General features: G+C 36.7%; 1 protein-coding gene across 1 annotated transcript; it reads left to right on the top strand.

Moving 5' to 3' along the window:
* Window positions 1-26,252, top strand: UBXN2B (UBX domain protein 2B). Its single transcript, XM_044245558.1, has 8 exons — window positions 1-104; window positions 3,056-3,159; window positions 9,045-9,195; window positions 11,893-11,976; window positions 12,805-12,914; window positions 16,456-16,593; window positions 20,747-20,908; window positions 21,899-26,252. The coding sequence occupies exons 1-8, from the start codon at window positions 24-26 to the stop codon at window positions 22,059-22,061; spliced, it is 993 nt and encodes a 330-aa protein (XP_044101493.1). The 5' UTR covers window positions 1-23; the 3' UTR covers window positions 22,062-26,252.
* Window positions 26,253-26,565: the final 313 nt, after the last annotated feature.

Genomic DNA, 26,565 nt, shown 5'->3' with positions numbered 1-26,565 from the left:
AGGCGCCGGCGAGCCGGTGAAAGATGGCGGAAGGTGGCGGTCCCGAACCGGGGGAGCAGGAGAGGTCTTCTGGGCCGCGGCCCCCGAGCGCGCGGGATCTGCAGGTGCGACGAGCGGCCGAGGGCGGGGCGCGGCGGGTGACTGCGCGGAGGGGTGCGTGTCGGAGTCCGCTGCTGGCCTCGGCTGAGCCCTTGCCAGACCCCACCTGGGGACTGAATTGTGACTCCGGTATCGCAGGTCTCTTCAGGGCGGTGCATCGAACAGTGCTTCTCGAGGAGACAAGTGCCAAAGCCCAACTCTCTTTTGCCCCGGTCTCATTCCCCCTCCACCCGATTTGCATTTTAAGAAGCAATTGTTCGTTTATAATGGCATTGTGTTGGGGTCAGTTGAATGGTTCACTGGTTGGTACTTCCTTAAGAGACTTACTGTAGAAGAAAGCTTTACCGTGCCCGTGAGAAATGAGGATCGCTTTATAAGCAGTAATGTGTGCTGGTTTGCTCTTTCTTGTCTTGGATGCTGTTTCTGTCTGGATTGCTTTTATATAAAAATAGTTCCTTTTTATCAGATAGCTTTTCCCTTTTAAAAGTGTGAGCTAAAGTATTCCATCCTACAGCTGCATGCCTAGTTGTCAAAGCTACCGTCTATGAAACATTGCACAGAAGAAACAGCGAAATAAAATTTCATGGTGACATTAGTGAGCTAAATACGGATGCAGCAAATCTCGCTTTTTCAGATGCTTAACACTGCTTTGCTCACTGAGGCTTTTTTCCCCTGTCTCATAAGACCATTGATAAAATCAACAAGTAAACAATCATAAGGAACTGGGTAATTAATTAAAAGTAAATGACACCGAATCTGTCCTGATAGAAAAGTTCTGTTACAGTTACACCTTTAATTCTACTTCTCTGAACAAGATTTGACCACCTGCCATGCAACATACTGCTAAACTCTAGGAATGCAGAGATGAATAGGACATCAAATGTATAGTTGGTGCTGGACACTGTGGAAAGGGATTGAAGTGTAAAGGCATTTCTGTTTTTTGCAGAAATGATATATGACGATATTGACCATAACATCTTAAGGTGGAGTATGATTGAATGCCAAATTAAGCAGTACATAAAATGAAGAAGTCAAGAATAAAGAGCTCAGTGGCAGTTAAAAGATGAATAGAATGCAGAATAATTCCAGTGCTTTTAAGTCAATTCAGTAGTAGTAAACAGATTCAAGAAATAGGAAGCTACCATCTGCCTCATCTTTTCTATGGAAGACTACCATCACTAAGAGGGAACATGGCAGGTTGGAAAGAAATGGAGTTTCTGGTTAGACTCAACTTCTGTTTGCATCTTGGTCCTGTCACTTAGTAGGCTTGTGAATGTAAGAGAAGTGTCTTAGCCTCTCTGATCCTCAGTGTCTTTATTTGTAAACTAGGGGTGATCTTGGTAGTGTCAAGGATGAAATGTCCATAAAGTACCCATGCACTCCCATATTATCCTGGCTCTGTAGTTGCTTGGTAAATATGGGATTAGAAATCACGTAAAAGTAAGTCATAGAGCTGAAGTAATCAGCTCAGGAGGAACTTCCATAAAGGAATACTGTTTGTAACAGATTTCAAGGAGGTGAAATTTCTGAAAACGTTGAACTCAGGTAGTCAGGCAGAATGTCCGTCTCCGTCTCATTTGTTTTGTTTTGTTTCATTTTCGAGGGGTTAGGGTGGGGAAGAGACTATAATATGTAGATAACACTGAAGAAGGAAATCTTGAGGCAAATGAAGCACTGATAATAGTCATTGTTAAACATTTTTTAATATCTTCTAGTAATAGAGCACTTGCCTTGTGCTTTACATGCATTCTGTGATACTTAAAGTGATACTTTAGGATAATTTTTTTAAACAGACATTTAAAGATGAGGGAACCATGGCTCAGAGAAGTTAAATCACATGTCCAAGACACACCATAGGAGCCCAAGTTAGGATTTTAATTCAGTTCTTTTAGATTACAAAGCACTTTCATAATTGGGATTTCTAACAAAATCGCCATGTGAGAAATATGAAAAGTTGGTGGAGATGTATAGGAATGGGATAGAGAGTAAAAATTAGGGAGGAAAATTAATTCTTTTGTTTTTGTTTTTCATGTGTGGATGTTTTAAAAGTTGTCTAATAGAATCTTCAAAGAATTGACTTTGTCCCAATTCTTCTTTTCCTTCTAAGCAAAGAAGCCCTGGATGTAGTTTTCATATCTCTTGAATTTCTAGAAGGAGCACTTTATCTGTTTATTAGGGGGGATTTTGTTTTTTATTATTTTTTTTTCCCCAAAAGATTTTCTGGAAATTATGATCATGCCAATTATGGGAGCACTGAGAGAAGTTTTTGAATTGTCCAAGATGGAACAAAATAATTTAGTGCTGAAATATTTGGATGACTTTTCAAAAGTCCAATTTCAAGAACTGTATTGTATTTATTTCATTTTAAAGGTACCCAGCCATATATTTAGAATGCATAATTTGGTAATATTACTTTCTAAAACTTATGTAAACCATATATGTAACACATTGTCTTATATTTTTAAAAGTTCATGTTCCCATACTTGATGAAATTTATGTGTCATGTAGACTTTTAAATAGAATAATTTTGAAATTATTTTATGTGCTTGGTTTTGAAAACTTGAACAGCTAACTGAAAAAAAATTTATGAGATTTGATGAGAGCAGGCTGACATTAGTGTGAAACATCTTCAACTGGTTTTTTTTTAATTCTAGGAAAATTGTAGGCTCAACTTTCAAAATGATCTGTTACCAAATACAGTTTTTGAAACAGTTAAAAAATTAATTGAAAATAATTAAGCAGTTATAGTAACTTCAATATATTCCAGTATTTTGGTTAGTTTTATCAAGTGGGAGATACATTGGTTTTATTTTGGAAGAGGGTCATCTGAAACAGCACCCTTTGTTTCTCATTAGAAATTTATACTACACAATCAAATGTTCTAGTCATAATTTCTACTTTTGTAGAATAGTTTAGTCCTACTATTACACTTTATAACAAATTTGTTGTTTTATAGTTGGCCTTGGCAGAATTATATGAAGATGAAGTGAAATGCAAATCTTCCAAATCTGATAGACCTAAAGCTACAGTCTTTAAAAGCCCACGAACACCACCTCAAAGGTAAGTTTTGTTTTGGTTGTAAACACTGTATTTCTTTTTAGTTCACCAATTCTAAATTATTTTAAATGGTCTTGGGAATTTTCTTTAAAACTATGATTTCTAAAATAAATAGTAATCCTAAAATGGTAGTAGTCAAAAAGCTAAAAGAAACGGAAAAGTTGGGATGTCTGGGTGGCTTAGTTAAGCATCTGACTTTGGCTCAGGGTCTTGGATTCAAGTTTCACAACAGACTCCTTGCTCAGTGGGGAGCCTCCTTCTCCCTCTGCCCTGCCACTCACCCTGCTTGTGCTCTCTTTCTCTGACAAATAAGTAGGATCTTAAAAAAAGAAGAAGAAGAAGAAGAAGAAAAAGAAAGAAAAAAACAGAAAAGTTATCTTAAATACCTAATACTTCGGTAGACATCATAAAGACACATACACTGAATAGTACTTTTCTTAGACACAGTGGTTCTTTTTGAGTCATAGGATGCATTGAGGATCTGACAAAAGTTATAGCCCCTCTCCCCACAAAACAGCATTTATGCACAATTTTGTCAATTGTTTTTAAGGATTTATGTTTCTGAAAACCCACTCATGGAGCCCCTATGTGCCTTTTGCCCTCCATTTAATAATCTAGAACCTGGGCCACCTGGGTGATTCAGTCGGTTAAGCCTCTATCTTTGCTAAATTCATGATCTCAGGGTCCTGGGGTTGAGCCCCGCATCCCTCTCCCTCCTTGGTGGGGAGCCTGTTTCTCCCTCTTCTTCTGCCCATTCCCCAACCCCCGCCCTGACTCAGGCTCTCTCTCTCACTCTCTCAAATAAATAAATAAAATCTGGGGAAAAAAAAAAAGGAATCTAGAACTTCAGGAACCTGTCTATATTTTCACTAAATGATGACACATCTGATAAGTGATCTCTGTATAGTATTTGCTATTGTTAAAATACCCGAACTAGTAAAAGAACCAGCAATGAGGATTCAAGAGCCAGATATACTTTATTAAAATGAATTTTCTTGTTTTTAGGAATATTTTCATTAGTGTCTCTTTTTTTAAGATTTTATTTATTTGAGAGAGAGAGAGTGTGAGAGGGAAGGTCAGAGGGAGAAGGAGACTCCCCACGGAGCTGGGACCCTGATGCGGGACTCAATCCCGGGACTCTAGGATCATGACCTGAGCCAAAGGCAGTAGCTTAACCAACTGAGCCACCCAGGCACCCTATTAATGTCTTTTTAATACTGCAAATCTCCTTACTGGGGAGAAATTTCGAATTTTTCCATTACATCGTATTCACAGAAAGTCTATCATTTTTACCAGAAATTTAAAAATTCACTAGAAATCATCCTTCTTTTTTGTGTGTCACTTTCCACTTCCTATTTTCTGTAGGGGAGATAAAAATGACATACCTCTTTGGACCTGAATGAGAAGAAAGAAAATTAATTTTTTCCCAAACTTTTTGTTTTCAGACCCATAGGTAATGAAAAGATTAGTACAATGAATATATGCTATATATGCTTCACCTGTATTCACCAGTTGTTAGCATGTTACAACATTACATTCATGCAAGTGCTCTTTTACTCAATTATTTGAATGCAAATTGCAGCCATCATAATACTTCATCCTTAAATACTTTAGCTTGCATCTCCTAAGAAGAAGCACATACCCTTTTTAACCCTGATAACATATTACACCTTAGAAAATGAACAGTAATTTCATAAAATCATTTAATATGTAGTCCATAGTCAGATATGTCTTCAAGCCTTTTTCGGATTTGGTATCTAACCAAGGGCCATGCATTCCTCTTGATTATGCCTGTTTTAAATCTCAATCCAGAGCATTCTTCCCACCTTTTTGTTGTTTGCTCTTAGCTTCTTATATAATCTAAAATTTATTAAATTGAGAGGTACCTGGATGGCTCAGTCGGTTGAGCCACAGGCTCTTGAATTCATCACAAGTCATGATATCAAGGTTGTGGGATTGAGCCCCTGTCGGAGTCTGGGCTAAGTGCAGAATCTGCTTGAAATTCTCTCTCTTTCTCTCTCTCCCCCACTCTTGCTCCTCCTGCTCTTTCTCTCTCTCTAAAATACATAAATAATTTTTTAAAATAAAATAAAATTTATTAATTGACATTCATTTTCATTTGGCAGTGGGCCCCACAAATTATGTAGCCAGTCCTAGATGCAGCCACATTATGGACAACCTTGAAAGCCAAGGGGAGTTGTATTTGTGTAGAAGGCACTGGAACACCACTATGTGTTTTTAAATGTAAATTTTGTGATAAAAACTATATAGTGATAAAGCTTTGATTCTAGACATAGATACATCTCTGTTCTTTTTTTTTTTTTTTTAAGATTTATTTATTTATGTGACAGAGAGAGACACAGGGAGAGAGGGAGCACAAGCAAGGGGAGTAGGGGAAGGAGAAGCAGGCCTCCCACCGAGCAGGGAACCCGATGCAGGGGCTCAACCCTAGAACGGTGGGACCACGACCTGAGCCTAAGGCAGAGACCCAACCCACTGAGCCGCCCAGGTGCCCCGATACACCTCTGTTCTAATATTTTTTCTCTCTATTCTCATAAGGTCTTGCCAGTGGACAATTTTTTTTAAATTCCCTAAGCTTCCGTTTTATCTGTAAATCAGGGATTATACCATTGTTAGGAGGATTAAATGAGCACATAATAGTTACTCCTTGATAAGTGTTAACTATTATTATTACATGTTTTTAGAAAAATAGGACTGGCGATACAGTGCAAAATTAATAGTAATGGGGAGAACAAGATAAGGAGAGAAATTAAGAAGAAAACAATTATGTTAATCTAAAGAATGTGCTGATAAAATTTTAGATTAAAATTGCGTCAGTGGAATGAAGGAGAAAGATGAAATCAGTGTGGGACACCTCCAAAGAATTTATTTTATTTTATTTTTATTTTATAACGTTTATTTATTTATTTATTTGACAGAGATGAGAGGCAGGTAGCAGGTAGCGGGGAGGGAAGCAGGCTCCCTGCTGAGCAGAGAGCCCGATGTGGGACTCAATCACAGGACCCTGAGATCATGACCTGAGCTGAAGGCAGAGGCTTTAACCTACTGAGCTACCCAGGCGCCCCCAAAGAATTTATTTTAGAAACTTGATGACATGGGATACAGAGAGCAAGTGAATGAGAAATTGAGACCTAAAGGTTCTTAATCTGGTGTGCAGGAAAAAGTGTGATTGTTAATGGGAAGGTTATGGCAGTAATTCAGGTTTAGTTTTGGAGAGATGAACTTGATTCAGTGGGTACTTTAAATCGAGTCCCTCAATGGGACTCTTGGTTTGGCTCAGGTCATGATCTCAGGATCACGAGATCCAGCCCAGCTTTGAGCTCCACATTCAGCAGGGAGTTTGCTTGAGACTCTCTCTCTCCCTCTGCTCTTCCCCTGCTCACTCACACTTTCTCTCCCTCCCTAAAATAAATAAATCTTTGAATTAATTAATTAATTAATTGAGCACCTGACTATCAGTCACAGAGTGCTAAAAACGTGTCTGAGAGTCATCCACAGAGGAGGTTGTTATATGTGGGAATGCACAAATGTTTTGATGATCAGAAGAGTTTATGTAGAGAGCGAGGGTCAAGGATAGATGCGTACTTAATTATAAAAGAGGAGAAATGGATGGATTGTGTACCCCAAATGCAAAAAGAAATATATATAGGAAAACAATATATAATAAGGAAAACAATAAAATGTAATACAAAAAGAAAACAGTAAAACTTCTGGAAGAAAATAGAGCATCTCCCTGACCTTCAGGTAGGCAAAGATTTCTTAAACAGGAAATAATATCATGAGCCATAAAGGAGCTAGTAAATCTTTTCCCACATCAGATTTTTTCCTGTAAGGTCTCTAACCATGGCTGATGTTAAAAGGAACTATATAGTTGTACTTTCCAGAATAGAGACATGGGACAGGGAGGGAAAGAGCTACAGCAGGAAACTTTTCCTTTTGTTTTCCTTTCGTCCTTTCCTCTTCCTCTTCCCTTTCTCATAGCTGCCTTCCATCAGAGCTCCTCCTCATACTGCCACTCTCTTAAGCAGCAGCTATGGTATTGTTTGGCCTTGCTTGCTACACCAGGCCCTCTGAGTGTAAGCTTGGCAGGAAGACTTCCCCTGACTCCTGCTTTGGGTAAACTCACCTCTGTACTTGCCCAGTACACTAGCAGGATGGACAACAGCCCATCCCACCCCTGCCCCCAGCAGTTACAATTTAGTCTTATGTTCATAGGGTTCTGCTGTTGGATTTGGTCTCCAAGTGGGTTTGTTCTCCAGGTGGATGTTTCTTTACTTACACTGAATTGAGAGCTACCCGCCTTTCCCTCTTTCCTGTTGTTTTGCATGTACTAATTTTGCAGAAAGTCTTGAAGGTGATCTCTAGTCCTAGTCTCTGGTGCTGATACAATTTTCCCTCTTTGTTTTGTGAGATAGTTCAGTGCAAATTTGGAACTGGATTGGAGGGTATAGGTAATTAAAATATGAACTTTGATTGTTACCTTATGCTGGCAGTCTCCATGTTGATATTTTGTTGGCTATATTTTCTGATATTCTTAACTGAAAAAAATCTTGAAAGATAAAAGTAGATGAAATCTTATGTAAAAAAATTAGGTGAATTTTTATGTTCCCTAAGACCATTAGGAAGTTGGAATCAGACTAGAAATTAGTCACTATTAGCTAATACACTGAAAAAAATTGTTTGTGGTCTAAATTACTTACCTTTAACATAGGGAAATTATAATATTTGAATCCAAAAATCTCTAGGGAATAAACCCTCTATTGTGGCTCTTCACTAACTAGGTCACTACTGAATATGGATTCCTCAGGGGAACAGACTTATTTCTGCTTGACAGTACTGCTTTGACCACCACACCGAAAGTGCCTAAATTGTGCAAGAGATGCATTTGATAAGCAGTTAGAGAAGGGGGAGGGAAGAAGTGATAAGCCAGTTCTCATGTGGAATGCTGAACTTAACTGTCATAACTTCCACAAACTCCATGAGGAAGTGTATGAACTATTTACTATTCCGTTCCTTAATCCCATTTTGAAAATTAAATATTTCCACAGAAGTCATAGATATGGCTCTCTTTTTTTAAGATTTTATTTATTTATTTGACAGACAGAGATCACAAGTAGGCAGAGAGGCAGGCAGACAGAGGGGGGAGCAGGCTCCCCGCTGAGCAGAGAGCCGGATGCGGGGCTCGAGCCCAGGACCCTGGGATCACGACCTGAGCCAAAGGAAGAGGCTTTAACCCACTGAGCCACCCAGGTGCCCCCATATGGCTTTTTTTTTTTTTTTTTTTTTTGCATCAAACTTTTAACTTTATTAATTCAATTTTATGTCATGTACAAAAATGAATAAAGAATTTTTTTATTAAGATGAACTTGAGCATTCAATTTTAGTCTCACTAAAGAAACAATGTAAGAAACAATAGTTTATCACTACTTAAATTTTGTGTCTATGTTAAAGGACACTTATTTTTTTCTTCACTTTCACCTAATCATATCCTCAGAACTTTCCAAAATCCATGTGCCACCTTAGCAGCTTCTCATCAAATGTCAGATCAACTACTGCCTACCACATTGGCTTTTTTTTTTTAATTTATTTATTTATTTTCAGAAAAACAGTATTCATTATTTTTTCACTACACCCAGTGCTCCATGCAATCCATGCCCTCTATAATACCCACCACCTGGTACCCCAACCTCCCACCCCCTCCCCCCCACCACTTCAAACCCCTCAGATTGTTTTTCAGAGTCCATAATCTCTCATGATTCTCATGGCTCTTTTTAAATAAAGTTACTCCCTAAGACTCTGTAGCCTTTTAATTTAAAGGAGTTATGTTTGTTTTCTAAGTTTCTGTTCATGAACTTTAATGTTTAAAGGTTCTATTCAAGTGAACATGAATACAGTGGATTACATATAGTTCGACCTTCAACTGGAAAAATTGTGAATGAACTTTTCAAAGAGGCAAGAGAACATGGGGCTGTCCCTCTGAATGAAGCCACAAGAGCCTCCGGTGATAACAAATCTAAGGTAGCTGCTAAATTTAAAAACTAAATTTTATATATATAGATATAGATATATAGATGTATTCTCTATAGGTTTTTATATTATTTGCAGACATTGTTTTTCTAACTATATATATCTATTTTAAGCATTTACTCTGTTTTTATAAGATTACAGCATTTCTATTAATGTTTGAAAGTTGCAGCAATTTTTTACATCTCTGTGAAACCTTTCTGTTTACTTTTTTTTTTTAATAATTATAGATTCATGTGAAATTACAGAAAGAACACAGGTCCTGTGTATTTTTCACCCAGTTTCCTCTAACAGTTATAGCTAACATAATTGTAGTACAGTATCAACGCCAAGATTTGACATTGATACCGTGTATGTTTACAGTTCTGTCATTTTCTCACATCCAAAGATTTGTATAATTGTCAACTCAATCAAGATGCAGTTCTGTCATCACAGAGATCTCCTTCATGGTGTACCCCATTTTAGTCACACCCTCAGCCCCATCATTTCTAACCTCTTGCTGCCCTAATCTGTTCTCTAGCTCTGTGATTTTGTAATATTAAGAATGTTATACAAATAGAATCATATAGTATGTGACCTTTGGGATTGGCTTTTTTCACTCAGCTTAAAGCCCTGGAGGTCATCAGAATTACTGAGTGTCTCAGTAATTCATTCTTTGTATTCCTGATAGCACTCCATGGTATGGATGAACCACACAATTGGTTTAACCATTTGCTTATTGAGGGATATTAGAGGTGTTTCCGGTTTGGAACTTTTACAAATAAAGCCACTGTGAGCAACCGTATACAGGTTCTTGTATGGATATTAGTATTCATTCCTCTGGGATAAATGCCCAAGAGTCCAGTTGCTGGGTCATTTGCTAAGTGTATGTTGGTTTCTTAGAAAGTGCCAAACTCTTTTCCGTAGCGAGTGACAGGTCCAATTTCTCCATTCTTGCCAGCATTTGGTGTTGTCACTATTTTAAATTTTAGCTATTGTGATAAGTGTATAGTTATAAATCATTGCGGTTTTAATTTGCATTTTCCTGATGGCCAGTGATGTTAATTTGCATGTTCCTAATGTCTAGTGATATTGAACATCTTTTCTTGTGTTTATTTTCCATTATCTTTCTTATCCCTTTCAGTAAAATGACTTGGGCCTATTTTCAGATTGGATTTTTCTGTTGAATTTTGAGAATTCTTTATATATTTTAATAGTTTTGAGTCCTTTATCAAATATATGGATTACAAATATTTTCTTCTAGATTGTAGTTTGTCTTTTCATCCTCTTACCAGGGTTTGTCACAGAACAAGTTTTTAATTTTGATAAGGTCCAGTTTATCTTTTTTCTTCCTTATGGATTGTTCTTCTGGCCTCTTACCTAAGAACTCTTCATCTAAACATAGGCCTCAAAGTTTTCTCCTGTTATCTAGAAAAGTTTTATAGTTTTACATTTTACACTTAAACTTGTGATCCATTCTGAGTTAATTTTACATAAGGTTTACATCAAGATTTGTTTTTCTATTTATGGGTGTCTACTTGCTATACCACCATTTTTTGAACAGGCTCTTCTTCCTCCATTGAATTGCTTTTGTGCCTTCATAAAATTATACACATCTTTTATAAAGCTCTTATAACTATCAACTGACATAGTACTGGTTTACTGAGGAAGACATGAAGACATCAAGTGTCTTTTTGTGTGTAATGGTCATAATATTCTTAAAATTAACATTTTCAGCCCGAGTTTCTGCATCATAATCACTTACCATATGGCCACTGGTATTATGGTTCCGTAAGTTTCTGGTATGCCTAGGCACGTGTCTTTTGAAAACGCCTGTCTGGTGATTGTGACAGACCTCCAACTGTTGCTAACCATTGCTGAGAATCACTATTCTAATGAAACATAAATTTTAGTTTTCATCTTGTTATTGACTAACAGCTTACAATTCTCTATCTGTTAAGTCTAAGGTAATTTGCGTTCTTGCAGGTTCTCCAAATGTAAGAAAAATGTGGAATTGACATATTGATATATTTAGTTGATATATTTAGTCTATAGAAAAGAAAGCAGTATGGTCATTAAAAGCTCATTTATGATATGCATGGTGATTAAAAGGAATGGCATTTTTACCTCATGAGGTACCTTCCTGAAAAATAGAAGACCTTGTGATCAGTATAGTGAAACAAAAAGTACAGTCATAGTTGATTGTTCCAGTTGAATAAAAGCAGCTTATAAAATAGTTATGGAATATTTCTTCAGAGTACTTTATACCTATTTACAAAATTCTTTCTTTATACTGTGTAACTGTTACTTACTTTGTGAAATATGTTTTAAACATAATTTTTATGATAAAACATCATAAAATATTATAAAATTTATTATAAAACATCATAAAATATTAGTGGTAGCTTTTTAAAATCTCTTTATACTTTAAAATAGATATTTTGGTATATGCATGTATCTTTAAATTTAAGAATGGCCTAAATTATTTCAACTTCGGAGTCCCTAATGTTTTTATGGGGAGAAACATAGTTTCTTCGTTGAATATACCCCTCTGTAACATAAAACCTTCATTTTAATATAAAATTTTCCTGGGAAGTATAAGCTAGTTTGGCTAATTTTAGTTGATCTGGTTTTCAAATATATCACACATTATCATAACATTTTGCCCTATAAACCATAGTGAATTTTTAACTCATTTGCTGTGTATTTCAGTCATTTACAGGTGGAGGATACAGATTGGGTAATTCCTTTTGTAAGCGATCTGAATACATCTATGGAGAAAATCAATTGCAAGATGTAGGTACAGTAACCAAAATGAAAAGCTTTAGATATTTGCCTCTAGTTATTACTGTTTTTAAATTTAGAAATTAGTGATATAAATATAATCTGTATATATTTTTCTGTTATGTTTTGAAATATGGATTTTAAAATGACTAATGTGTAAGCTTTAGTCTCAGGTTTTATATTTTGCACCTCAGTTGTGCCTTGCACTTAAATTGTAGATATCGTCTATATGTTGAAAGAATATATGATTCACTGTCAGAATGAGCTTTATTTACATACAGTAGTAATTATTATAAGTAGTGTACTGTCAGAGAATTAGCTGAGTTGTAACCAAGGAAACTCCTAAGGTCGTTCTTTGTTTTTGTGTTTTAAAATTTGGAATTATAATTTCATTTAAACATGTTTACTTTCACCTTAGGGGGTCACTGAAATTCTGGCTTACCCCTTGACATAAATATTTAAGCCCTGTGTAGCAGAAAAGAATATAGGTACAGTTGAAAGAGAAAAATGGATGTGGAGTAACACCTGGATGCTCTCATTGCTTTCATTTTTCTCAATGAACCAGAATAATTGTACATCAAGGCCAGGATCTAGCTTTGGCATTTCAGCCATTGTCAATTTGTTAAGCCACATACAAATCTGCTGAATAAATACACTTGCTTTCATTTGGATCCTTATTTTAACAGTAACTAAAGTAATATGAATAACACTGCATTTTAAATAAAGTAAGTGGTTTATGTTGTGAATATGTTGTGAAATACCACACAAGATTTGAAGCTTAAAATTACTTGATGCAGGTGGATTCTTTTATTTCTTTATCTTTTTTCCTATCTTCAAAAGGTTCAGATTTTGCTTAAACTATGGAGCAATGGTTTCAGTTTAGATGATGGAGAACTGAGACCTTATAATGACCCACCAAATGCTCAATTTCTGGAGTCTGTTAAAAGAGGGTAAGATATATTACTTGTATTCTACTTGTTACTTAGGGTGGGACTTTTTTTCTTAAGATACTGGAATATGTTTTATAAGTGATTGCTGGGGGGGAAGAGTATTTTTAAGTATCTAAAGGACATGTTGCTATTCATAAGTCTTTGGTTCTTAATTTGATGGAGGGGGCAGTAGACACTGGTTACTTTCAAAATATGATCAAGCGTTGGTCCATTCTGAGAAGAAACATCTTCATGTAATAAATCAATACAGTTGATTAGCCTGTAGCTGCATCCCCACTAAGCCACTGTCCCGCTCACTGTTAACAGGATGCCTTTCACTGTGTGTGTGCCTGAAATTCAGCACATTATATTAGAAATCTTTTAAAGTGGCATGACTGCTGGCAGAAGATTTCAGGTTAGTTTGAAGTTATGATTTGTGAAACTCAACTAGATATACAGTGCTCTGACCGATGGAAAGAACATCATAGCTCAGCTCTTCTTGCTAGAGGATGAAAAATCAAGTGATTTTGTTAGGATTATAAAAGCTTTTCTGGCTGACAATGCAATCATTCCTAAGTAGAAATACAACCAAACAGAAGGTTGATGATGAACTGGAGATTTAAGAAGCAGTGAAGGGGGGCACCTGGGTGGCTCAGTGGGTTAAGCCGCTGCCTTCGGCTCGGGTCATGATCTCAGGGTCCTGGGATCGAGTCCCGCGTCGGGCTCTCTGCTCGGCGGGGAGCCTGCTTCCCTCTCTCTCTCTGCCTGCCTCTCAGTCTACTTGTGATTTCTCTCTGTCAAATAAATAAATAGAATCTTTTAAAAAAAAAAAAAAAAAGAAGCAGTGAAGGGACCAGAGTAGAAGGTTATACTCCATTCAGGAACTGAAGCTGGGACTTTTCCATGTGATGCAAATATATCCATGGAGAGTAGCTGAAGTGGAGTGGAGGTGAAGCAGTAGCATAAAATCTGGATTTGAATTCTACAAAGATAAGGTCAAGATACCAAAAAATGGCAAGAAATGCTGTAAGCAATATGCTGAAGTCATTTGAGAAAGGTGGGAAGCTGTCCTAGGAGGCAGTATGTGGTGGTGGTAAATATAAGGAAATAATAGTTTAAGTCGGTGTTGTGGACTTGGAAACCTGCAGTCACTGGGAAGAGCTGGGAGAGACTGGTTAAGGGAGGTGTTTGTTCATCTGCTAAGGGAAGATCAACATTGCTGTTGAAATTGATGCTTATTTCAAGATGTTAGAAGACAAAAGCGTATTGATGATGGATGTATTATAATGTAGATCAAAACTCATTTATTCTTAAATGAAAATAAGCCATAATCTTTGTGGGCAGTGTCCAAGCAGTCCTGGTGTCCTAAAAGAGGATTTGTTTTTGTTTTGTTTTTTTACTCTATCCTGAAGTACAAATTATGATCAAGAACAATTTCTGAAAAGATTACTTGAAAAAATGATTGAAGTCAGACAGTGGTTGTCAACTGTAGAATCACTGTCCTGTACTTATGACAAATATTGAGTAACACCATCTTCACTGTCCTCAAAGAACTCATAGATAATATAATCTGTCCGTGCGTATTATTTTCCCAAAAAAAGATAAAAATTTCATCTTAAATGTATTGAAATAAAATAATTTGTCATAAAATTCTATGTATTTTAGTTTATAAATGCTTTGGTCTGGCCACACCAGAGCATAATAAAAGTAATAAGATAGTTTGCACCTATGTGCAGTCCAGCATTTCTCAAGAAAATGTGACAAACATAAAAACATAAAAAATGAGGTATGTGAGGTTGGCAACGTAATTACTGTTGGTGGTGTTGCAGTCAGAGACTTGATAATGTTGATAATGTTCCAAACTAAACAAAGTGCAGTCTTCTCTGAGTTTATATGGTACACGTATTCCTGAAAATTTTATAGTGTTTTAATAAAATGCCCCACACACACCAAAAAAAGATTTTTTGCTTCTTTGGAAAACAGACTCTAAGCTTTAATTTTTAGGATCAGACATTCCAGACACTGGTGTCATCCAGGCACAACTCTGGCAGGGCATTCGGTGGTTCTGTGGAACCCAAGACAAGACTTAATTAGGCAAGATGAATCCCAGTGGCAGTGCTTCTTGTATCTGGATCCCAACCCTGAATGACAGCAGCTCTCATGAATCACACAACGATCAAAGACCACCTATCCATTTTCAAAACTTCTTCCACAGAGTTTAGAAATAAATATCTGCATTAACTATTATGTCCTTATAGGAATTTTCTAGTGTTTATTTAGGTATAAATTGCTATGTTGCAATTTGGCTTTCTAAATGCTAAAAGCCCTCCCGAGATCATTGTGACAGCAAAAAGTCCCTATAGTGAGAATCACTAGGAATGAGGTGATGCAACTTTTTTTAAAATTTTAATGCCAGTATAGTTAACATACAGTGTTATATTCGTTTCAGATATACAATATAGTGATTGAGTGATTCTGTGCATCACCGAGTGCCCATCAGGACAAGGGCAGTCCTTAATCCCCTCACCTATTTAACCCATTCCCCCACACCCATCCCTAAGATAACCATGAGTTTGTTCTCTGTAGTTAAGAGTCTGTTTCTTGATTTGTCTCCCTTTTTTTTCCTTTGCTCATTTGTTTCTTAAATTCCACATATGAGTGAAATCATATGGTATTTGTCTTTCTTTGACTGACTGACTTATTTTGCTTAGTATTATACTCTGGTTCCATCCATGTCAGTGCAAATGGCAAGATTTCATTCTTTTTTATGGCTGAATAATATTCTTGTGTGTGTGTACTTGTGCGTGTGTGTGTGTGTGTGTGTGTGTGTGTGTATGGCCCATCTTTTCCATTAATCAAACAGACACTTGGGCTGCTTCCATATTTTGTCTATTGTAAATAATGCTGCTATAAATACAGGGATGCATGTCATCCCTTTGCATTAGTGTTCTTGTATTTTTTGTGTAAATACCCAGGAGTATAATTGCTGGATCGTAAGGTAGTGACTTTAACTTTTTGAGGAACCTCCGTACTATTTTCTACAGTGACTGTACCTGTCTGCATTCCCACCAACAATGCAAGAGGGTTCCTTTTTCTCCACATCCTCACCAACACTTACCTCCTGTGTTTTTTATTTTAGCCATTCTGACAGGTATGAGATACCTCAGATGACACAAAGAAATGGAAAGACATTCCATGCTCATGGGTTGGAAGAACAAATTTTGTGAAAATATCTATACTACCATGCAGTCCCTATCAAAATACCAACAGCATTTTTCACAGAACTACAACAGACAATCCTAGAATTGTATGGAATGACAAAAGACCCTAAATAGCCAAAGCAATTTTGAAAAAGGAAAGCAAAGTTAGAGGTATCATAATTTGATGCAACTTGAAGAAGAAAATATCTATAGGGACTAATCAGTCATCATGGAAATTTTCAAATTATAATTTAAGCAAAAGTTGCTGTTTTCCAGTATAGCTCACAACTTGATTATAGTAATGTCAGTAGTGTAGATTAATTTTTTTTACGTTAACTAAAACCTTTTCCCCTTTTTAAAAGAGAGATTCCCTTGGAGCTTCAACGGCTTGTTCATGGTGGCCACGTGAATTTGGATATGGAGGACCATCAGGATCAAGAGTACATAAAACCTAGATTGAGGTTCAAGGCTTTTAGTGGAGAAGGACAAAAACTTGGAAGGTAAAACCCTAAAGTGAGAAAAATACTTGTCTTTACTCAGTGTGACTTTTCTTTGAGAATCAAAAAAGCAAAATAACCTAGAAAGTAAAAATTAAAACAGGAACCCTGAAGACCATGCTGATGGAATTAGATATGCAAATCTAGTGATAATGTTAGTACAGAATACTTCAGTAGCAGTTATCACATTCCTGGCCCTGTAGGTACTTTAAACATACACTAACTCACTTAATCTTCACAATTCTTGGATGTAGATCCTGTGAGTACTTCATTCGCTAACGCAGTACTGTGCCCTAGGTGATTGAACTAGCGAGCAGTTATTTTATTGGATTCAGACTCACACACTGCTTTTTACCATTGTGCCATCCTGGCTCTTTCTGATTACATGGGTTCAAAAGGGGAAATTGTTAAAGGTTCTTGATGAGACTGAACAATAGGCATCTTTGATCACAGCTATAAGCATGCCTGTCTGTCATAAGTAATTACAGCAAGAGCAATGTGCTGAAGTTGGTTGTTTTCAGAATACGTAAGTTAGGGAAATCAGAATATCAGAATATCAAGTTAGAGAAAACCAGCACATAAAACACTTAACAAAACCTTCATGTATTCAGAAAGTAACTTTCTGAAATGGCTCATTTACCAAGATTTCCAGACAACTACTGAACAGAAAAGTAATTAAAAAGAAGCAAACAGAACAGAAATGGAAATAATTCCATTGTCTTCCATAGCTGGCAATCTTATTGCAAACAGAACATTACACGGATAGAAACTAACTTAATTTTTTACTGCAATATTACAAATAATTGTGGGGTAAACCTAAATGCAATAAAAATTCTACCCAGGTCTTTCATGTAGTATCATAGGAACAAGCAAATCATAGGGACAAAACTGCATATGTACAGTGGCACAATAAATGGTACAACTGCATAAAAATTAGCTCAGTGAGCTGGAATAGAGCCCAACATCCTTAGAAGATTACAGAATCATTTTTGATAAGCAGGGCTAACAAGTAGACTGTTGCTGTAGGCTTTTGAGCTTGTGCATATGACGATACAGGAAGCAAATGTCTCTGTTTAAGAACAGTCGCTTCCTGTTTCTCACACTGTGCAGTCCAAAAGATTCCGTTTGCCACTCACCCATTCTGGCTACTAAGCCTGAGTTTTGACTTCTTCTTGATCCCTGGACCCTTAAGGGTCCTCTTCTCTAAAGCCTAACCCCTTCCTTCTTGGATTTGCTTCATTTTCTTATCCCAGCAGTTCTGCAGCTCCTTGCCTTACTGTTCAGCCATTGGATTTGTCTGCCCCTGGGCTGTTCAGTGCTGTTGGGGATGTTCCCACCCCGTGCTAAGAATGCGAACTGTGCCTTTCCCACTCTCGAAGGGCTGATCCCAAATGTTCCCTGCCCTCATCTCAGCAGATTTTTTTTTGCTTCCAGCTTTCCTGAGAAAATGGAGCCTGACAAGAATTACTTTTCCAATATATTCCTCTTAGCCTCGAAGTTTATTAAATCCATCTTTACTCCCCTCTCTTAAATTAGAAGATGTTTATCTTCCTGACCAAGGGACGGACTCTTCTTACAACCACCCTACGTCCTGTCCTCCAGTCTGCCTAGAAAGTTTGTTTTATCAATTCCCTCTTTTTAAAAATTCTTTTAATATGATACTTGAAACATTACAAACAGTATTTTGAAAATGTCATTGTATTTTGATCAGTTAAGGAGAATAAGGAGAAAGTTTTAAGTAGTAAGCAGGTATAATTTTGAAGGCTAATAGTAAAGTTATTGTAACTTTTTAAAATGTGTTTTTATACATTGCTCACTAACCAACTTGCTCAGCCGCCTATCTCTGTGCCTCTGAGCCTGTCTTTCAATCTCTCTGACTCTGTTCTTTTCCTATAAAATGATATGGTTGGCCTAAACTATCTTGAAAATATATTCCTGTCCTCAAATGTTATTATTCCATATAATTTCATTTTGACAAACACACATCTTATAAAGAAACACATGAAAGAGCTTTCCTTACTTAGTATCCTTACTTGGTACTTTCTTTTTGCATTTTGAAAGCTTATCTGGTCAGAATCTGTTTTAAATAGAAAGCATTAAAGTGCAGAAACCGCATCTGACTCATCTCATCTAATAGAGATAACTTTTCCCTCCCTAGTTGTTGTTAGGATAGGAATTACAATGCTAATAGCTGCCTTTTAGGAAGTTTCAACTTTATAAAAGAATTGTTTGAAATGCTTCTATGTACTCATTAACTTAATCTTTACAACTGTGCTGCCAGGTTATCTGTTTTGCAGATGAAGAAACTCGGTGTTAAGTGACTTGCCCAGGGTCACACATCTAGCAAGTGGCTGAGTCAGAATCCTGGAATCAGGCTTCTGGATCCTTGCTGTTAATTATTAAGTCACAATTCCCTCATTCATACCATGATTTAAATGAACTGATAAACATGGTGGTGGCTGTGATGGTGGTAGTGATGAGGATGATAATGATGGTGATGATGATGTATACACCTACTTTCAGTGAGGCAGAGGAAGATTGAAGTCCTTTGCATTTAGTGTACCTTCCCTTTGGTTTTTGTACCTCTCCCTGTGTAAGGGACACGGACCCTTGGCATAGTGAATCATCTTGCTGGTCAAGGGTTTAAGTCCTCATTTCCAAACTTGAAAGAAAATTCCTTAAGACTACCTGATCAGTGATTGCAAATCATCATTTTCTTTTTTATGTTTTTATCATATATATTCTGAAGTTGATTCTAAAATATGTATTAAGAAAAAACTGAAGAAAGGGGGAGTGTTAGCAATAAGTACAAGTTAATTTTTCTACCTTACTGTATATTTTGAGAAACTTTGGTGGGAATAAGATTCAAGATGAGCAAAGAATGCTCCTAGAACTTATATGCTAATAAATATGTTCTTACTTTTTTTCGAAAGAAAATAATTTGTAGGATGCCATCTGAAACTCAGTATTTGAAAAAATAGACATTAAGACTATTAAATAATCCTTTTAGGTAACTTAGAGAAGATTAAGATTTGACAAATGTCTATAAAGAATTTGGCTAAATTTGTTTTTAATTTGTTCTCATTTCTTAATCCAAAGGATTTTTTTTTTTTGACACTGACTTTCAGTTTACAATTACAGTTCATTCTGCTAGGATTAGAAGTCACTAAGATAAAGTGGTGCTAAGGTCATTAGTAATCAAGTTCCAATGGTAAGATGCCCTATCAAAAAAGTTTCATGATAAACTAGTTACCGTAGGGGCACCTGGTTGGCTCAGTTGGTTAAGCGTCCAACTCTTGATTTGGGGTCAAGTCGTGATCTCAGGGTCCTGGGATCAAGCCCTGTGTTGGACTCTGTGCTCACTGTAGAGTTTGCTTGTCCCTCCCTTACTCCCCAACTTGTGTGCACTCTCTAAGATAAAACCTTTTAAAAAATAAATAAATCTATCACCATATATAAAACTTCATTCCTCACTAGCACATAGAAATTACTTCTCTTTTATAAAGCAGTAACTACATAAATCAGATGTTTTTAAGTAATATTAGGTAAGTTTAAGCCAATAGTTGAGTGTTGATATGTACAAAAATAGCTGGCACCTGTTGAAATATTGTTGTAGTCACTGTGGGACTTACTGATAATAACAAACCTACATAACATCATATTATTTCCCCTCCCCATTTTATACATGATAAAATTGGAATTCAGAGAGATTAATTTATTTCAAGTTTATGCAGTTGACATAGCTGGGATTTGAAACCAAGCCTGCCTGTCCTCATAGTCATTCTTTGACATTAACTCAGAGTCGCACAGATTTCTGAGTAAAGATTGTTGTGTTAAACAGCTACATGGAATTTCAAAGGGATAAGGGAGGAAAGAATACAAAGTTAAGCTTTTGAAAGAGATTGGATAAGCTAAATAGAATCATAGGCTACAAAAGAATTTTAATATAACAAAAGAAGCTAGACGAAGTATGGGAGACTCAAAGGAAGCCATGTTTTTCCTGGTCCAGAAGTCATAGGTAGGAACACTTGAGAATCAGCGATGGATTTCAGTGGTTACTCCATCATCTTCAGTTTGTTGAATCTTATGTATTCAGATGTGTATGCATCTGATGTATTCAGATTCGTGTTCTAATTCTTCAGTTCTTCTTTCTTAGCCTTACCCCTGAAATAGTCAGTACGCCTTCATCCCCAGAAGAGGAGGATAAGTCAATACTTAATGCGGTTGTTCTTATTGATGACTCTGTGCCAACAACAAAAATTCAAATCAGATTAGCAGATGGGAGTCGTTTGATACAAAGATTCAATAGTACACACAGGTAAGCTCATTTGTGATTTCGCACATGGTCATTTATCTTTATAAAACTATGTGAGTGAGTAATGAAGAATGAGAAATTCTTTACATACACTTCTTAAGTTTTTGAGAGAAAAAAAATACTTCAAAAGCATAATAGCTGTGTGAAATACTTAGCATTTGAACATACTAATGCAAATTCAGTTATTCAAAAATTAGATTGTTAAAAGTTGCACTTTTGCACTGTTGCTAAAACCATGTGAAGTGGAATCAAACTTGGCTTAATACTGTAAATATAGTGAAACCTTATTTGGACTTTAATCATTTAAGAATTATGATAATTCTGATTGGAATTTTCTACCTTAGCTTACTCTTCACAATATAAATTTGTAATGTAGATAAAGTATAATTGTACTATTGTCAAGTACTTTATTTATTTGTCAGGTACTTAAACTTTTTAAAATGTCATTTTAACATTCATTTATACATTTGTTGTACTAATAATGTACCAATTTCATTTTTTCCTTAAGGGATGTATTTAAAATCTAAGTTGAATTGCTAGGCATATGTGAAGGTCTTTAAAAAAGGATAATTTTTAAAAATTGTCTTTATGACTTAAACCTTTCAATAGTTATAGACTGACCTTGACACAGGCCATTCTGGGGTACCTTTTTTTGGGTCACCTGCTGCCAAGATATTTTATACTCTGAAAGAAGTAGAACCTGCACTTTTAGTATAATAACATTGTTGACATTTATTTTATGCATAACTCACCTAAAGATTGTCTCTGTTTACAGAAAAAGTAAATATAAGCTACACTCCAGAGTTAAAGCTCACATTTTATCTGTAATCTAATATAAATCCATCCATTGAAATAATGTAAATTTTAAAAATTACAACACATTTAAATAAGGATTAGAATTGTGATTTATATTACTATCATCTAATGTTAGCTAAAGGCTTACATGAAAATAAAACTTTCATATCACAAATTATTTTTATCTTATTTCTTCAGGATCCTGGATGTCCGGGACTTTATTATACAGTCCCGTCCTGAATTTGCGACTCTTGACTTTATTCTTGTGACTTCATTTCCAAATAAAGAGCTAACAGATGAAAGCCTGACACTACAAGAAGCAGATATTCTTAACACTGTGATACTTCAGCAACTAAAATAATACTGTTCCTATCCATGCAGTAGCATGTAGGAAAGATAATGTGCCATAATAATAGGGAAAATACTTAGAGCATTAAGAAAACAAACTATTTTTATTATTTATACAGATAAATTTCAGTTTTATTCTTATCCTGTCTTCCAGCCTTAGTCTAGATGAATTTGAACCAGGAATAGGTTTTGAGATAAATATGTTTGAATTTTTAGTTGCAGGGCTGGTTTATGTTGATAGCTTGTAAATATTCAGGCAAACCAATTTGTTACGTGCTCTGGGTTAATGTAACAACATTTGTTTGCAGAGGAAACGAACAGAACCCCATTTTGATAAATGTGTTTGGTAAAATTTGCACTGAAGTTTCTTGATGGTGCATCGATCGACAGCCATCTAGAAATCCTCTGATCAAATTGGAATTTTTTCTGTGATATATACTGAAAAGTATCTATATTCTGATTCTGAAATATGTTGATCATATAATTATTTCTCCTATTAAGATTGTATGCGTCCTTTTTTACTTACTTATTTAGCTGTATTACCAGTGTCAAAAAATACGGTTTGGCCTTGTTAGTGTCAAAAAATACGGTTTGGCCTTGTATTTTACAGAACTATGACCATGATAAGCCAGAAACAAGGACAGAAAGGTCAGCAGTTCTTGAGAACATCCGTTAAAGAGCACTTTAAAATAGAGTAATTACAATCCGTCCCAGAGCCTGCCTTGATCACATTCATTTATTTATTCAACACATTTTTCTAAGGGACCCACTATTTATACTGAACACTGTTCTAAGTGTTCAATTCAGAATGTACTCTACTCCAGGGCAAAATGAGTGTACAAATTCAGAAATGTAAATTCTGTCAGCCAGATTGGATCTAAAGAATTACCAGCAAAAATATTTGCATTTCTGCCAAAGCCAGGTATTTCCTATATGAAGTAGGCTATATCAGGAATGATAGAAAGGCTTTTTCTTCCTCCCAGATACCATTTCACCTTTGGTCACCACACCTGGTGGGGTTTCTGTAGCTGCTGTAACAAATTACTCTAAATTTAGTGGCTTAAAATAGCAGAAATTTATTATTTTGTAATTCTGTAAGTTGGATGTCCAACCTGGGTCTCACTGGCTAAGATAAGGCATTGGCAAGGCTGTATTCCCTCTGAGAGGCCCTAGGGGAGAATCATTTCCTCGTGTTTCCAGCTCCTAGGGGCCACGCCTGCATTCCTTGGCCTGTGGCCCCCTTCCCATCTTCAAAGCCAGTAATATTACATTCTGACCCTTCTCTGTCATCACATCTCTTTGACAACAGCCAGGAAAAGTTCTCTGCTTTTAAGGACTCGTTATTGGATTGGGCCCACCATTAGTTCCAGATTATCTGCCTGTCATCAGGTCTGTAGTAATCTTAGCTGCCTCTTTAATGTCCCTTTTACTATGGAAAGTGACATACCACAGGTTTCTGGAGGCTTCAGGGGTGACTCCGTTCCTTGCCTCTTCCAAGGCTCTCCTCATCTCTTCACTCGAGCTCATCCCTCCAACCTCTGCTTCTGTACTTACATCTTTTACTACCTACTGTATTTCTCCTGCCTTCCTCTTACAAGGATCCTTGTGATAATTACAGAAAAATCTCATCTCAAAATGCCTAACTTAATCACATTGGCAAAATCCTTTTCCTGTGTAAGGTCACAAATTTACAGGTATGGTGATTAGAACCTGAGTATTTTGGAGGCCTTTCTGACTACCACAGTCCACTGCTGCCCTAAAGATTGACATAAGATCACCCCATCCAAAGGTGCTCAAAAGTGTCAACCCGTTACAGCATCAAAGTGCAAAACCTTATCTGAATCTCACCAGCTCAAAAGTCCCAAACTTCATGTAAGTCATCTAAATCAAGTATGAGTGAGGGTCTGAATATGATTCCTGGGTCACAATTCCTCTCCATCTCTGTACCTGTGAACCTAGTAAAACAGTTATCTCCTCCCAAACATAATGGTAGGACTGGCATAGAATGGGGTTTATAGACATTCCTGTTAACAATGGAATGAGAAAAGGAGCTATGCACGCTCCATTAGGTGTCACATCTCTGTGGTCTGGAGCACTATCTCCTGGGCTTGTGATGGCCTCTCAGAGTCCTCCTTCCTCTTTCATGAAAGGCAGCAGTGATTTGCAGCTGAGTAGTTTTATCAGCTTGTTTCTTAACTATGGAATTGTGGGAAGTCCAGCTAGTCTTTCATTTCAAACCGTCTCCATCCTTTTCAGTTTAAGATAGCAGGGTCTGCTGGTTTAACATTCTCCAGAAACTTGGGGATCTTGTGTGCCTATTAGGGGGATTCAGCTCTTAAACCAGAGGCCCTGGAGCAAAGCATTCATAGGTAATCTCGTCTCTCTTTTTGGCTTCTTCTGCGAAGGCTGGGAGGATCTTTGAGTCACACCCTGTGTCTCTTCAAGGATCTGTGGTGTGACAGAAAACTCGGGCCTTCCTCAGGTGTTAGCAGAAGGTTGTATAGCAGCACCCTCATCTCTCCCTAGAGCCGACGTCCCCAACAGCAAATCCCTTAATTGGAATGTCTTTTGTCCTTTGGATAGGCCAAGAATTTCCAACTCATTGAGTCCTGCTTTCTTTATATTTAACAGTTCTTTCCTCAAGTTGTCTATCTCTACTCACGTTGTACTATAACCAGCAAGAAGAAACCAGCCTGCACCTTGCACACTTTGCTTAGAAGTCTCTTCAACCCAATGTCTTAAGTTGATCCCTTACAACTTGCTTTCCACACAACTGCAGGCACATTGCAGCTAAGCTTCTTGCCACTATATAACCAGAATCTCTTTTCCTTCACTTTCCAACAGCGCGTTCCTCGTTGCCAATTAAGTCCTCATTTCTACCAAGTCCTCGTTGGCAGCACCTTTAATGTTCCATTTTCTTCTTACAGTCTGTTTACGACAATTTGCATACTCTCCGTAGCAATTTAGGTGCTCTCTACCATGCTCCTTTCTTTCTCCAGCCCTCACTCGCATTAACATCCATAGATCTGCTAGCAGTGTTCAAGGTAGTCCTGCCTCTTTCTGCCATCCGAAAAATTCTTCCAACCTCTACCCACTGCCTCATCCCAAAGCTATCCCCTCATTTTTAGGTGTTTGTTCCAGCAGCGCCCCATATCCAGGTATCTGGGAAAGTCTACTATGCCTATTCACTGCCACTTAACTTGAATGTGCCAATAGGAGATTTGGAGTTCACTTTCTCTGGGGCTCTGTTTATTTCAAGGAGGTGAACTGGCCCCTGGTAGAGGTTTTCCTACTGGCAATGCTCTCAGAACTCCCACAGGATGGAAGTGTTGATCTCACCACCACAGAGAAACTTGTTCTCAGTGTCACAATGCAGAGTGAGAAGATTATTCCTAATAACAGGAAGCCACGCACCTCTCCACCAATTGACAACTTGGAGATTATATAAATAATAACAGTTTAAAATGTTACCAGGGATAAACTACATTTTCATAGGAGCAAAATCATCTTCCTTAGGAAATACACTATTCAGACAAACGAACATTTTAAATAAAAGGGCAGTGCCCTATTTTGGATTAACAAAATGTGGTGAAGGGATTAACCACACCCTTTAAAAGTATTTGAAATGTTACTCCTGTAGTTTCTCTTTATCATTTAGATGGAGTGCCTATAGACGCACATACAAAATCGACTGCCATTTTTGTATATGATAGTCTTCCAAATGTAGAGATTTATATTAGGAGGGAGAATTAAACATTCAGAATAACACTTTCACATGTACTACATAGTGTTTTGCTTCATTAGAGTCATTTTCCTGAATTCTTTCTACTCTTGCAGTCACTGTAACTTATGAAATTTATAATCATCCCAAAAAGATTATGTTACAATGAGCAGGTAGACAACCATGTGTGAGGTCAATTGTTTTGCATGACCTATGTAATCAAAAAGTTTTAAGTGTCTGCTTTACCAATAAAGAACATGTTCACTGAAAGTCATTGAAAATCCTTTTCAAAATTTCCTTGATTTGCAGTTTTATTTGAAGGACTTAATGGATTATTTTAAAGCATGAATAACATTACCTGTGGTTTAATTTCTTGTGATGCATCTTTTTGAAAAGAACTGAATTGTAGCAATGTTATATCTATTTCCTGTTACTCTTGCTCTTTTTAATTCCACCAAAATAAAGGTGCAAATTTTTCTTAAATTTTTGCCACAGTGGATTTCTGAAAACCTTGTCTCAACATGTGTTGGTAAAGTACGTCATTATTTTCCCCTTAAGGAGTTTTTTGTCCCCTTTCAGTGATACAAATTAATGTATCATGTATGTGTCTGACCTTGTCATAAAGGCTAAGAAATACTTTCTGTCATCTTCTGTACAATTTTAAGTTAAACTGTCTTTTAACTCCAAGGAAATGATTTATAAAAGGAGCCTCGGTGCATATGTGTGTGTGTGTGTGTGTGTGTGTGTCTCCCCACATAGCGCACAAAAATTAGTATGGGTAGCAACATAATCATAT

This window comes from Neovison vison, chromosome 4, assembly GCF_020171115.1.
Source record: "Neovison vison isolate M4711 chromosome 4, ASM_NN_V1, whole genome shotgun sequence".
In the NCBI taxonomy this organism is placed as follows: Eukaryota; Metazoa; Chordata; class Mammalia; order Carnivora; family Mustelidae; genus Neogale; species Neogale vison.
The sequence above is the reverse complement of the archived record's forward strand: the minus strand, read 5'-3'. Positions and strand labels throughout refer to the sequence as shown.

Excerpts from the sequence above, each read along its gene's own strand:
- UBXN2B (XM_044245558.1), top strand. The coding sequence starts at position 24 with ATGGCGGAAGGTGGCGGTCCCGAACCGGGGGAGCAGGAGAGGTCTTCT. Across the intron at positions 16,594-20,746 it reads GAAGGACAAAAACTTGGAAG|CCTTACCCCTGAAATAGTCA; the intron begins GTAAAACCCTAA and ends CTTCTTTCTTAG. Across the intron at positions 20,909-21,898 it reads AGATTCAATAGTACACACAG|GATCCTGGATGTCCGGGACT; the intron begins GTAAGCTCATTT and ends TTATTTCTTCAG.